General features: G+C 41.4%; 2 protein-coding genes across 2 annotated transcripts; one reads left to right on the plus strand and one right to left on the minus strand.

The window, feature by feature from the left end:
* Positions 1-587: 587 nt before the first annotated feature.
* On the minus strand, positions 588-9,137 carry tap1 (transporter 1, ATP-binding cassette, sub-family B (MDR/TAP)). The gene is made up of 13 exons (XM_078287288.1): positions 8,919-9,137; positions 8,156-8,488; positions 6,750-6,945; positions 6,029-6,143; positions 5,460-5,590; positions 4,971-5,176; positions 4,335-4,532; positions 3,876-4,004; positions 3,571-3,756; positions 3,219-3,392; positions 2,707-2,866; positions 1,556-1,692; positions 588-1,461 (listed from the first exon to the last, which is right to left on the minus strand). The coding sequence occupies exons 2-13, from the start codon at positions 8,474-8,476 to the stop codon at positions 1,231-1,233; spliced, it is 2,184 nt and encodes a 727-aa protein (XP_078143414.1). The 5' UTR covers positions 8,477-8,488; positions 8,919-9,137; the 3' UTR covers positions 588-1,230.
* Positions 9,138-10,498: 1,361 nt separating this feature from the next.
* Positions 10,499-15,017, plus strand: LOC139913049 (uncharacterized). The gene is made up of 5 exons (XM_071900980.2): positions 10,499-10,685; positions 11,034-11,141; positions 11,254-11,400; positions 12,440-13,078; positions 13,581-15,017. Exons 1-5 carry the CDS (start codon positions 10,640-10,642, stop codon positions 14,501-14,503), a joined length of 1,863 nt encoding a protein of 620 aa, XP_071757081.1. The 5' UTR covers positions 10,499-10,639; the 3' UTR covers positions 14,504-15,017.
* The last annotated feature ends 217 nt before the right edge of the window (positions 15,018-15,234 follow it).

Genomic DNA, 15,234 nt, shown 5'->3' on the forward strand with positions numbered 1-15,234 from the left:
ATTGTATCATCTGTTTCAGCTGCAGTTCCCTACTGCTACAGTTTGTCTACCTTATGAAAGCAGTTAGTCAGATATTAATATTTTTGTCGACATCATAACAAAAGAGCATTGTCTACCAGGCAGCTCATTTGGCCTACGGTCGCCTACTATATATGTGGGCTGCGAACAAAGTAACCATGTTGTGTTTTACACACTAGGTGGTGTCAAAGATCACTTGAGCCCTTTCAACCCAGAAATTTCTTCTAAATTGCCATCTGAACCCTTGTCCTCACAACTACTAGCTTAAATTTTTAAATTACAACCTCGCAAGCAAACTTGACAAAAAGAGAGAAACTCAAAGGCTATTAACTGTATGTCATTTGAGCTATTAACTTATTATTAACTGATGCCTTGGCTATCAATCGTAAAAACTTGGTAACAAATAAATAAAGTATAGCAATGTCTATTCCATCACCATGAGTCAGTTTTTTTTTAATTGAAGCATGAAATCAAACACAAATAATATTTTGACAGGACTCCTTTGACTAAGCTTTGTCACTGAAAAGCTGAAAGTCAAAAGTGAAAAAGAGAAAAGTGAGTCAAAAATATTTATGGAGTGATTCAAGGCGAACTGTTTATTGTCACAAGTTCTCAGGTGTATCATCATGACAGCAGGTGGTGTGTGTGTAACAACAATAGTTGCCTTCTGTTGGTCAATATTTACATAAGTAAGGAAATGCAGATTATAACAGGAAATGTAAAGTTAAATAATGCAATAAATGAACAAATTAATAATAAAAAATAAATACATTTTGGACATGTAGAAACACTCGATCTACAATATTGCAAACAGGCGAGCGCCTAAAATCTAGTTGATTCAGCCTTGCTTTACCAAAAGTATATCTGCAAAGTGTATGAAGCAATAAAATGTCTGAAAAAAGTTATTGAGAAGTATGTGATGTCGTGAGTGGTTCTCCTACAGGAATGTAATTTTTAAAAAAAACGTTTAATCGGTTAAGCTGACTAAGGATGAATCCTCTCATTCACACTCATTCACACATGGGAGCTGCCCGAGTCTGGAGCAGGTGGGGGTGAAGTGCCTTGCTCAAGGGCCGTACAGGGAGGGAAGAGCGCTTCCTCATTTTTTGTACCCCAAATTTCCCAGCCGGTCTGGAATTCAAACCAGCAACCCTCCGGTCACAGGCCTGCTTCTCTGACCTTCTGGCCACCCCCAAGGGAATTGTGGGAGTGTCAGTGTGCGTCTTTCCCGCCCTCCTCTTCACGGTGAAAACCTAGATTCAGCTTTCTCACCAGTTCAGCATAAAACCCGCCTTTCTTCAGCAGCTCCTCGTGACCTCCCTCCTCCTCCACCGTCCCGTTGTTCAGGACGATGATGTGATTGGCTTTCTCCACCGCACTCATCTTGTGCGATATCAGCAGCACGGAGCACTTGTTGGTGTCGTTTAACAAAGCTTGATTGACCTGTTGAGGAAAAAAAGACTCCATGTTACATGTAGAAAAACAAGAACAAAACATGAACCAATACATAATGATAAACCACAGGAGGTTTCCCTACCTGATATTCAGTCTCTGTGTCCAAGTCACTGGTGGCATTGTCCAGTATCAAGATTTTAGGCTGCCTGATTAAAGCTCTGGCGATGGCAATGCGCTGCTTCTGGCCTCCGGACACCTGGCCACCCTTCTCCCCGGCATCTATACAACAAAATGACACTGTGTTAATGTACAGCCTTAGAAAACTGCAACATAAGTGTCTGGTGCATAATGTGATAGGTCGATTCACATGTCAATACTTTATAGTGAAAGAGTTAAACTGAAAAACAGTGTCTGTGGTTGGATTGTTCTCCATACAGTTCTACCTGAGCTGACGTGCTTTCAAACATAAAATGAACTCATCTGTTGTCTCTCTCTAAAGAAAAGAGAGCATCTAATAGGAGAACATTGAATCTGCCGTCAGGACAAATACAATTGTTATCTGTCTCCCCTGTCAATGGCAATTTTGACTGGCTACTCTCCAAGAATGAGCTTAATCAAACCACAGACAAACTTCATTGGTCATTCATTCATTGTTGTCATTACGTGACACCCAAACAACATACTACTTCATGGTGCAAGCACGATACTCAGTTGCTGAATAAGACATTGCATCAGACTGAATGAACTGTTCAGGCATGTAGTTGTTGCCACATTTTGGTTAAAAAGCACAGTACAAATGTGAGTGATTTCTTTGTTAAATGGGTTAGCAGTTCAGTTAAGGAACCAGTTCTGTATATCGGTTAGTGTGTGTGTTTGACCCGGTCCGGGACAGACCTGAGTAACAAGCCAGAGCAACATAAATTCTGCTTCAGATCTGGTATATTAAACCAGGGGTTCCTAAAATGTCTCATGTCAACATGCCAAACAGATGATTAGACCAGGGAACCTCATTTGATAAAACTTTGACCTACAGAGTAGAATGCAATCTGAGAAGACTTTTGTTAATAGATATTACTTAATACAGGATACTTTTGTTATTAGATATTACTTAATACAGGATTACATAACTATAGGGGCAGTGAACATAATAGTCATCTTTATACATTGTCTTACACATTTATACTCTTATACATCTGTGCTAACTTCTTATGAGTGAAATAAAAGTGAATTCCTTTGAACTCGGCTTTGGGATCCACTGCACTAAACCCTTTGTTTGTAGTTTGTGGGCCAGACCTGTTTCATATCCTTTAGAGAGTTCCTCGATGAATCTGTGGGCACTGGCCAGCCTGGCGGCTCTGTACATCTCCTCGTCGGAGGCGTTCTCGTAGCCGTACTTGATGTTCTCCTTCACAGAGCGAGCAAACAGCACGCAGTCCTGGCTCACCACCGAGATCTAACAGCAAAAAGGAAAAAGAGGAAAAATCAGTGGTTGTCTAACTGTCATACTCTCACATATTTCATGACTGATAACCTTAACCCTTCTCTCTTTAAACACACACTTCTACACACACATTTAGATTTACATTTTAGGCATTTAGCTGATGCTCTTAGGCAGAATGGCTAAGACATTCAGTAGAATAGGCTGAGTGCAAGTTATAGTGAACGAGTTAAACCCTCAGTGTTCACAATGGCATGAATAAGGTCAATTGCTGTGCTCATACTCAATAAGAGTGTCAGCTAAATGCCTAAAATTTAAAATGCAAAATGTAAATCCGTGTAGCATATTGCTGCTGTTCACCAGTCACCTTGTCGCGGAGGTACTGGTCCTTGTAGCACTGCAGTGGCTTTCCATCCAGTAGGATCTCTCCTGCCTCGGGCTGGTAAAACCTCTCCAGCAGCTTGACGCAGGTGGTCTTCCCCGAGGCGTTAAGCCCCACCAGGGCAGTGATCTGGCCTGGCTTCATCTCCAGAGACAGGCCCTGGTGTGGAGAGAGGGGTGGGGGGGGTGGGGGGGGTTGTTAGGGAGTCATAGATCACCATATGTAACCAGAATCACGTTAATTACAAGTATAGTAACAGCACAGGAATTTGTCTTAATGACTATAGATAGATAGATAGATAGATAGATAGATGGATGGAGCAATGAATCCAACATGCCTTGAGCACTTTGTCTTTGTTGCCAGGATAGGCAAATTTGACATTTTTGAACTGAATGTGTCCCTCAAGATTTTCGGGGGCCAAAGAGCCCTCTGGGGGTACTTGAGGCTTTCGATCCAAATATTCAAAGATCTTCTCAGAGGCACCAATGGCCTTCTTCACCTCCGGGTAATAACGCATCACAGCCTGGAAGAGAAGTGGTAGTGAATAGGGAGCACAATTAGGCATTTTTTTATTTGACAGAACACTAAATTCTCCTTTAACAAAATAACTACTTATCAAAATAACTTAATCTTTGGCCTCACCTCAACAGCGGAGGCGAACTGCAGCTCATAGAGGACGAAGGACACCAGGTCTCCACTGCTCACTGTCCCGCTGGTCACCAGCGTCCCTCCATAGTACAGAATACAAACCTTCAGGGCCAGAGTGGTCATCTAGGAGGACATAAACAAACAGTCTTTAGCCTGTTTATTAAATGCCACTGACAAACTATGTATTTACATTCAAGAAATTGGTTAAATAATATTTGCAAATAACTCTTGGAACTTGTTTTAGACTTTTTGAAGTATTAGATGGGTGGGGTTTGCCACATAAGACAATGCAATGAATTCCAGAAAGGAAGGTATTTGACAGTCAATTTAGTGTACTTGACTGTGATTGACATCTGATTTGTCCTGTTGTGGATAAACCCCGCCCATCTGCTACTCAGAGCAGACTAGACTTATTTGCAGACACTTTATGGCCCAGGTCAGCTTATGACTCACGCTGTTGGCGCAGGTGGAGGCTGCGTAGGCTGCCGCTTCCCTTTTATTGAGGCTGTAAGTGTCGTCAAGCCGCTGCCTGTACCTCTCCGTCTCGCCGTCCTCGTTGGCAAAGCTCCTCACCGTCTTCATGCAGGAGAAGGTCTCTGTGGCCACTTGGTTGGCTTTAGCCAGCGACTCTTGAACCTTTACTGAAATAGTCTGGATAAAACATGGATAAAAATGATTGACAGATGAAGTTATTTGTTATTTTCATATTCACAGGGAAAAGTGGGGTGCCCCTTACTCAAAACGCAAAATATCTTGTGGCTGCATTGCATTCTGGTCTATCAAGGCTACTGTCAGTGGGGAAATTGGTCTCTCTGCATCTTCTACGATGGACTGACACCAAAACCTAATGTTTACTGTTGATGTTTTCTGAAAAATTTGTAGCTGCGCTGGAAATATCTTGACATGACATCACATGGTCTGTGTTTGGCCAGGTACCCACAGGTGTAAGAAAAATACACCACCAAACAACAAAATGGGTCCAGAAATGTAAGGTACGTCATCAATACCTGTTTTTTTCAACAGTGTTAAAGTGCTTTGGGGTGGATTTTTCCTTTAAGAATGTGAGAAATTTGGGGAACTCATCTTTACCTGGTGGAAGTATCCAGTCAGCTCTGGTATGACCCAGATGATCGGCAGTCCCATGCAAGTGAGCAGAGAGATTTTCCACGACTGGCTCACCATGAAGTAAAAGAGAAAGCCAAGCCGGGCCGTGTACCACATCACAAGACTGAGCTTCTCGCTCAGCGCCTCGCTCATCTCGTTGGTGTCCGTGGTAATGCGGGACACCATTTCACCTAGCATATGAAATGTGTGTTAGCCTCATCAAAGGACATGGGGTTAAACTATGCACTCAGCATGTTCATAAAATCCTGCATTCTTTTTGATAAATAGATTTAGCAGAAATATTCTATCTATTAGAAGAAATCAGAAAATGAAGCCCAAATTACACTGACAAATTAAATAAAATACTGCAGGTAGACCTAGACTCTTTAATGTCCTACACTCTTTCATATTCCATATAAAGATCATTCTCTATTGTCAGTCCCATATGTACAGTGTGTAGTGAAGGTGACTCACCTGTGGGAGTGGAGTCAAAGAAAGCGATCTCCTGCTTCAGCACAGCCTGGAAGACCAGTCCCTGCACTGATGTGTGGATGCGGCTCATGGTGGTGTTGTACATGAGGTCACATGCAAACTCAAGCACAGCACTGGAAGAGACGGAGGGAGGAGAGGGACAGAACAGGCATTACAGTCTAGAGTACCCAAAATACCACTACTACTTCTGCTACTAACTAATAATTAATTAATATAAAAATAGTAAAGTAATGATCAAGATGTGTACAAATCTAATCCACATCATCATTTAACATCCTTCAAAACTATAAACCCAAATTGCAGTTGTTGACTCTGATCTTTGCACTCCTTACTATTGGTTACTTATAATTAGGATTCAACCAATATGGGTTTTGAAAGCCAATGCCTTATTTTTGCTTTGAAGCTGACGATAACTGATTTTGTGTTGATAGTGTCTTTAAATTAGTCAAATTTATGCCTAAAAATGTTAGGTAAAAATGCTGTGTTGATCATGAGAGAAATGCTTTAGCTTCATCTGTAGTTCTTCTACTGTGTGACTATAGTTACGTTACCTGGCGATCGTCAGTAGCGTCATGACTGTGATGGCGTGTGCAAATGCATCAGGCATTTCTTCATTTGTGATCCAGTCAGACACGCGACCGGTGTACTGAGGAAAAGCCATCTCACCTGAAGTCACAATTCACATGTTAGAACTAAATAGATCTTTGGAAAAACAGCATGGCCTTGAAAAATGGCTGTAATCAACTTCTCTTACATTTTGAAATGAGGTCACATCAGAACATGGAAATCTGATTGGCTGTTGACCACTGATGACAGAGAAAAGTTGGGCACAGCTGAACATTTGCAATCATCGGCCATCAATAACCAATCAGATTGCCGGGCCTCCTTGTTTCCCTACCAATGTGATTTTATTTCATGAACAATAATTGGATGAGAAGTTGATTACAGCCATTCAAAGCTTCCCAGTTACTTATATTTGAAAGACTACAAGAATAAAAGTCTCAAAACCGATGCTTGGAGAATGTTTCTATCCATCGTTGGGGTTGATGGTGAGCTCTAAATTAATCTCTAATTTTTATCTGCTTATTTTTGATTAATGCTGCCTAGATGTTAACTCATCAAAATGACGTACCATTATGAAAGGCAATAACAAGGCAGTGAAAAACACATGATTTGACTATTCAAAACTTTGCAGCCACACGAGACATCTGCATACAGGGTTACAACCTGTAGCGTTACATCCTCTATTAAGGGAGGTGATGCCCCACGTACCGTAAGAGGAGAGAACCACGAGAACGAGCACAGCAGCAAAGCGGCCGCTGTACGGCAGCATGTATCCCATCAGTCTCTTCAGGGAGGCTCCAGTGTTCTCCTCGGGTTCCTCAGACGTCTTCCTCGTCAAATGAGGTGAGATGTAGCGGCTCCAGTACAGCCAGGCCACCACCGTCACGCCATAACTCTGTAACAGCTGCAAGACGAATGACAGGTTTCACACAAAATGCCAGGATATATCCAGAACAAAATGAAATACAATAATACAGATGATTCTCAACAAATGTTAGGATGTGGAAGGCAAAGATCTTACTTTTTTTTTTTCCCCAAGATGAATTTTACTTGTATGTTCACTCATTTATAACACTAAACAACACTTCTTAGAAATGGTGGATTTCTCAGTTTGGAATGAAACTCTTCAGATAAGTTTGGTTTCAGTTTCAATCTTGTTCCTGCTCTAATCTAAAAAAAAAACATATCCACCTTAACAAGTCATTTAATCTTGTAGTGGGTCTTGAAATCTTGTTACTTAAAGCAAATGTCAAAAAAAAAAAAAAAAACCTAACCATAACCCGTGAAATTATCTCACTCCGCTGGCAGATATTTTCACTTGTTTTAAGGAAAACAAAAGGTTATAAGACTGATTACATAATAAAATGACTTAGTAAAGTACTTTTTTTGCAGTGCTGTTTTGGTGTCTCAGACATCAACAAACTGACGCTACACAGAGAATATACTGTAGTCTAGTCTAGAATATAGTCTAGTCTAATAAAGTCTAGACTGGTGTGTCTCATCCTGTATTCACATGCTACCATATATATCTGAAAAACGAATTAGCTATTTTGGAAATTTCATGAACGCCATCCAAAGTCGGCTGATTAAGTTGTACAGTCAGAAAAAATTTTGCTAGCCAAGTTATGATGCAATGATTAACCTTTAACCCTCTCAACATGGCGGAAACATCAAGTTTTGTGTCAGTTAACAGTAAGAAAACACTTACACATGCACCTTTATGTTTGCAGTTAGCCAGACTAACCATCATATCTAACATTTGTTTAAATATTAACATTATCCTTTTCAGGAAGTCCATGTTTGTTTATCATTTGTCTTCCTGGTTTGATTTTCTGACAAAATAGCATGTGAATGGAACACTGTTCAGCAGCTGATTGGAAGTCGTGGATGTCAGACTGTCCCACCAACATGTGAACGCACAATAAAACCATGCTCCAGGACCCAAAATGCATCATGGGCCTCTTTCTATTAGATCCCCACATGACACGAGCACTAGGAGCGAGAGATGAGAGAGGTGTCTGGAAATGTGCCACCTATCATTTTACCAGTGGGATGTGATTCATCGTGGAATTACCCTTGATTTCAAAAACAGCAACAAACCAAACAGCACCCACCCTCTGCCGGGAGTGCCAGCCCCACAGCTCCTCCACGGTGGGCTGACCCAGCGCCCACAGAAGGCTGGTGTACACCGGGAAGTGGAAGCAAAGAACCCCCAGCGTCTGGAGCCCGCCGAAGCTGCTCATCCACGGCAGGCTCCCGGGGTAGCTGAAGGTGAGGAAGAGGAGGAGGCCGGCCCTGACCAGCCCCCCGCCCCACAAGGTGATGAAGGGGTGGGAGAGGAGGAGAGGCGAGTGCTGGGCCAGGCAGATGGCGTGCACCACACACACGTCCAGGCAGACGAAGAGCAAGGCGCTGAAGTAGCTCATTTTCTGCATCACTCACGGCTTCTGCAAGTACAAGGACAGTGAGGGTCATAGTGTGTTAATGGGGGATTCAGGTATACACACACACACACACACACACTCAGGTCTCAATCACTAGAGGGGGGCTGACCAGCATAGAATACAATACATAGTTATCTATTACAGCTTTGTAAGTGCAAAAACTAAAATTTGAATGTGGAAATACCCTCCACTGCCATTTTAAGAGTTACTTTCAGTTATACCTACAGACTGTATTCTGCACACTTTCATTTTCACCTATAGCTTTCTCGAACATAATATTTTGTTGTAAGGAAAGCAACCCTAAGCCCACACAGCACTCCAAAACACATAATTATCAACACCAAATTTAAGTAAACAAGTACTACAAATTTCAGTAAGACTGTAGCCTAGTTGCTAAGTCTGTTGTGACTACAGCAGCTCAAGTCCAACTTACTTTTCCGTTCGACCAACCAAGTTTGCTTTGGCAGATGTTTGCGATTCGTCTCAGGCTTTTAAACCACTCAAATCTATTCCCAGACTAATTAAAATATGATCTATGTATCGAGTCCCAGCCGGTAAACCTACTCAGACGTCTTTCTGTGCATGCTTTGTCCTCGCTTCTGTCAGATTGAAACCGAAAGTAACCATTTATAACGCCTTACATTGGAAAGTCCCATAGTCCCGCCTCCTCTGCCATAATGGCGTACCGCGTTAAAACAACAGTTTGTTTTCATCATAATTTTAGTCCAAGTCCTGCTCCACCTGCTCTCACTCTGAAAGCGAAATCTATAATGTATAAAGGCAAAAATGACGTGAAGAAATAAGGGTAACACGCCTGATATGAAGCTGGGAATGGCAGATCAGCTGTCTAATACTTCCATGATCATCTCCAGTCCAACCGCGACATCAAGTGGCGAAGAGCTGGAACTACAAAATGATTATAGATTATATCCTGTATGCAACAATCCAGGGCAGTTATCTATCTATCTATCTATCTATCTATGAACATTGTACATGGGGATTTAGGCTAAGCCATTACCCATTAAATATAAAATAATTTTAAAATACACGTTTTTTCCGTTCATGGACACAAAAGACAACATAAACACAACTATTGATAATGATAATTTTTGAATACCACTGGATGTTTTCTGTGCTTGAACCTTAGAGATAGAGTAGGCTACATGCTGCAGGTGAAGCTTTGCAGCCCATTAAGATAACTGAAAGACCCCAGAAGAATCTTTGGACTTCCTTATAGTTTCCTTCCTTTTCCCAAAGTTATCCTTTCATGTTAGACGGATGACATCAGCAAAGCTATAAATATATAGGCCTATCACTATTTTAAGCAGCCATGGTGCAAACACCTCCAAAAGAAAAAAACAAAACAAAAGACTAGGCTACTTCAGTTTGGAGAGAAAAAAATGGCAAAAAAATGTGCATGTGTTTAAAATTAATTCGAAACATATTTTCAGTGTCCAAACACAATAGACCTACATTTGGAATGAATGTCATCTACAGAGTATAAATAGTACACTTTTTGGCCAGTTTTTGTATGTATTGAAAGATCACTAAACTTATTCTGAATATGTGTAATTCATTTTTGATTTATTTTTTAATTAGTATTATTAGTAGTAGTATTAACCCAGATGTAGTAGTTGTAGTAGTAATAGTAGTAGTAGTAGTTTGTGGAATGGGAGGCCTTAAATTTGCTGTTCGTGTAGATGGTATTCATTAAAAATATATTTTGAGTGTCCAAAATATATCCAAAGAAAATATATTTTGAATAAATTTGTCATCTACATGTACAAATATATTTTTCAGACAGGTTTTGTAGGCTACATTTTTTAAATATCACAACACATATATCTGAAATGCATTACTATTAGTAGTATTCTTATTATATGTTTTATTTTACTTTATTTGCTGAATGGGACACCATAAATTTCCTATATAGGTGGATATGTATTTTTTTTTTTCCTACCCCGGAACCCAATGCGCATGCTCCGACATGGCAGCTGCCAGTGGGAAGCACCTCATATCCGACAGTTAAGATATTTGTCAGAATATAAACTGAAGTGAAGCGCTGACAGATGCTGGGTTTCTCTCTCTCACAGTAATAATGGAGTAACAAAGCGGCAGCGGGGGAAACTTGCTTTGTGAGAAGCCTCGATCTGGATGGAACCGACGGGTCTACGAGACGTTTTCAAATGTATAACATTGTGTAAGCATTTGCGCCAGCCGAAAATATTTTGGTGGCTTTATATTAGTGTATATGTAAGAATTTATAGGAATTGTCACGAAGAACAGCTAAATATCTATTCCGACTAACATTATGGCTGTTTTGACGTACCTTGTCGATAGCTGTTAGGCCTGCAACGCCTACCTCTACGCACAATAACATCTGGATTTGGACACTTGGCATTGTTGTCAAAAATCTGGATGAAAAATAACGAGGGTGTGAATGAATAGACAAGCTGGCCAGTCACTGAATATTAATGAATCTGCATCATAAAAAAACATTATCTTGCTTGATGCAATAGGCTAAAAGAATCTATTTCCTCTCTTTTAGCCTTTGCAGCAATGGAGGATATTGGTCTCCTTCCAAAACCTACCAATGACCCCCCTGTGCACAGACCGACAGTCACTGAGGCGTTGGGACTGCACCATGTCCAGCCAGGTTGGTATCAAGTTCAAATGTTGTTGTGTCTTTCAGTCAAAACACAACAATAACTGACAATAATAATAACAACTGACATGCCATAACAAGGTGTCATGTGCTGTCTTTCCAGAACACGTACACATCACTGACGCAAACAGGAAATTTGACTTGGAGAAAGATGGACCTTCCAAAAAAAGGTCCCACTCAGTTATTGCAGAGCCACAGATGATTCCCCAGTGCCCACCACAGAACCCAGTGCCTCTGGGTGCTGAGACCAGTAAGTAATACTGTGGTGAAGTCCTGTATCCTCAGTCGATATATATAACTACTGGACCCAGATTTTGACAAAATCCTCTGATCTACAGATTATTTTGTGGTTAGATTCTGTTTTAATTATGCTTTGAAACATCACAGTTCACATTTAATTAAGATTATTCTGATTATATAAAAATGTCACTGTATTTGGATTCAGAGTTTTCTGAATGCCAGCTCATATTCTGGTTAATAAGCCTATTTATATGCATCTTTATACCCCATTCACATTTATCCCTGCATGTATGCATGAATAAACAGAATATTCTGGATATGACTACAGAAATAGAAGTTACCCAGGCTACAGAAACTCACAGTTAATTGGGATAAAGTGTCTAAATGCCTCACTATCCCAGTTATAGTGGCATATGAGTTTTATCATAATCAGGATATGAGTTTAGCCAGACTGTTGATGTGGTGTTTACATGCATCAGCTCTTAAATGAGAGTATCCAGATTAATATCAGAATATGAATGTGCTTTGAGTTCCTGTATCTTTATTGTACTTGGCAATTAAGACGATTCTGATCAAATTTGTCAAAGTCAGTATTAACATTTTGAAGTTGCTGATTGTGATTGTAGTGACATCGACATTGCTTGTACTTCTTTGACATTTTTTGTAACCTCTACATATTGCTGGGATGTGTAGGCTCATGTCTTCCACATTTTATCACAAAGCGATATTTTAATGTAATGTATGAATTTCTTTATTTAACTTCCATCATGGGTCATCCACATGGGTGGGATTTCTGTAGAGTGTTGGGTAGCAGAACTAGGAATAACATTGTTCATTATTTCTCAGAAACAAGTCCTGACATTAATGGAATCTATATGAATTTGCATAGCAGGTAGTCATTTGGAAATTTTAATTGGCTCAAAATTTGTTTCCAACCAGAACCTGCTTATTTCATGCCACGGCTTTCACAGTTTGAAGCTTGCTGAAGAGCAATACTTTTATCTGAAACACAGTAATGATTCCAGCTCTGTTTTTTTTTTTTTTTACAGCACACCTTAATACGGCTGCCAAAAATGGAAACACTGCTTTGGAGAAGGCCGGGCCTGCCAGAAAGAAATCCAAAGCCAGAGTGGCAGAGCCATCAAAGTGGAAGCAAAACAAGCAGAAACAGCTGAGGATGGAGGGGAAAGAATACATAAGCAAACGGAAAAAAGATGGTGAGAGTGTGAAAAAACAACCAAGGACAATCGGACCAAGATGCACCTCGAATGCGTGCAAAAAGGCATCAAACCGGCTTTGTAATGAGATAAACGACGAAGCCAGGAAGAGAGTATTTGATGAGTTCTGGCAGCACATGAACTGGGCTCAGAGAAAAGTGTATGTGGCGGGACTAGTTGACCGTGACCCGGTGGAACGATCCCGAGCGGTAGGATCGCAGTCGAGAAGATCAGTTTCGCTTCGTTATCATCTGAAGGTGGACGGCAAAAGGAAACAAGTGTGTAAAAACATGTTCCTCTCCACTCTGGGGGTAGGAGAGTGGTCCGTGCTCAACTGGGCGCAAAAAGTGCCGACAAAAAAGAGTGAATCAAATGAAAATAAAATAGAAAAACGGCAGGCGATCCCACAGTGCCCACAACCGAACCCTGCTCCCTCTGCAGTCAATAATACTGGGGAAATAACCCAGGGAGGTAAGTCTGTTTTTAGTCTTTATTTATAAAGGGGAGGTTTGCTGAGCGTGCTCTTTTTCGGCTGTTTACTACTTCACATTCATACATTTGCCAGCATTCACACTTGGGAGCTGCCCAACACACCATCAGTCTTCTGATGATCACTGTGCAGCTCGGTGGGAGCAGTTTGGGTTTATTAGTCGCATACTCACAGGCACTTCAACATTAGCTGTTGATGAAGAGTTTTACTCGTTTACTTTCCCTGTCCAGATTTCCCAAGCCAGTCTGTGGAGTTAAACCGGCAGCCATCCAGTCACAAGACCTCTTCTATAATGTAATTAGTAGGCTAATGTAGAGGTAGAGCGATGTTAGAACTAGTAACATCATTATTTTCCATTTTCCTCCTTAGTTGCTAGTTCAGATATTAGCAAAGCTTTTTAAGCCCAAACTTATTGCTCTAATACATGCCAGCGTACCACAATAATGGCTCATGAATGTTAATGACATTGACCTCTTTTTGCAGAACAAGTTAGTGCCACTGACAAAGACAAAAGCACAGCTCCAGAGCCAGAAGGGCTATCCAGAAAGAAAGCGAGGGTTGCCAAGCCACTGACATGGAAGCAAAACCGACAGAAGCAACTGAGGATGGAGGGCAAACCGTACATCAGTAAACGGAAAAAAGATGGCGCGACCGTAACTAAAGAGGAGAGGGCAGTAGGACTGAGATGCTCGTCCAACGCTTGCAAAAGGGCGTCCAACCGCTTCTGTGCTGACATCAGTGAAGAAACGAGGAAGGAACTGTTTGACGGGTTCTGGCAGTGCATGAACTGGGCTCAGAGAAAGGTCTATGTGGCCGGACTGGTTGACCGCGACCCGGTGGAAAGGACCCGAGCACCGTGGACTCAGTCGAGGAGATCAGTCTCGCTGCGGTATCATTTGGTCGTCGACGGCGAGAGGAAACAAGTGTGCAAAAAGATGTTCCTCTCCACTTTAGGGATTGGAGAGTGGTCCGTACTTAACTGGGCACAAACCGCAGCGGACCAGCCAGAAGAGGCAGAGAGCAACACTAAGAAACGATTGCCGAGGAAGTCCCGTAAAGCTTCTGAGCATTCAATCCTGAAGGAGTTCCTGGAGAGTTTGCCGAAGGTGCCCTCGTACTACTGCGGGACGTCCATCTCCAAGCTGTACCTGGAGCCGGTGTTCTCCAACATGTCGGAGGTGTACAGGCAGTACAACAACCACTGTTTAGAGAAACAGACCACCCCGCTCTCTCGGCAGGTGTTCTGCGCCGTGTTTAAAAAGATGGATTTGGGATTGTGCGATCCCAAGAAGGATCAAGGTTGCTCTTATAATGCGACTGGGAACTTGTTCAATGAGCTTTGGGAGGAATACTGTATGGAACGGGAAGCTCCGGGGCCACATCCGGAGAAAGTTGGTGACCAATAGAGAGGGATTAAGGAAATCTACATATGGAGTTAAGTGCTAAGTAAGCATCAGCTGTGTATACCTTCATTATTTACAACATGATCATATACACATCGTGGAACCCTCTGTGTGTGGCATGATGGGAAGTTCGGAGTCAAAGACTTTGCCAAATTAACTGTCCTTAATGAGATCTTGATTAATAAGACTAAATCCTGTTAAGCAAGGATTGTGGTTACCTTAACCAAATTCCACTGCTGCCAGGCTCACAAGATCTGAAACAATCCAATGGTCTTTACGTAACTGAACGGGTGTTTTAGTTATGTGGAATGATTTATGCGCTATTGTGTGTAAGACGTTCATCTTGTTTTTGTAACAAAGGCTATGTTGTTCCTTCAAATTTAAATTCTTTTGAGATTCATTCTCAACCACCATTATCAGTTCATGAATAAAAGGAAAAACATGTCTGTGTTAAACTCACACTAAAACATGTTCATCTTATTCCGACATTTATGAACTATTTGGAATTTTAATAAATGTCACGTGAAAGGTCAGATTCAAACCACGCTGTCCGCTCACATCCCGCTGCGTTGGAACCGCTTACATGCTCTCCTACTTTTTTTTTTTTTTTTGAAAGTTGAATCCAAACAAAACACAGTAACAAGCACAAGTACACACATGTTCACATGCAAGCACACACACACACACACATACACGCTCATCGCCCTCCTATTCTTCTCCACACAGTGGCAGGA

This window comes from Centroberyx gerrardi, chromosome 12, assembly GCF_048128805.1.
Source record: "Centroberyx gerrardi isolate f3 chromosome 12, fCenGer3.hap1.cur.20231027, whole genome shotgun sequence".
NCBI lineage: Eukaryota > Metazoa > Chordata > Actinopteri > Beryciformes > Berycidae > Centroberyx > Centroberyx gerrardi.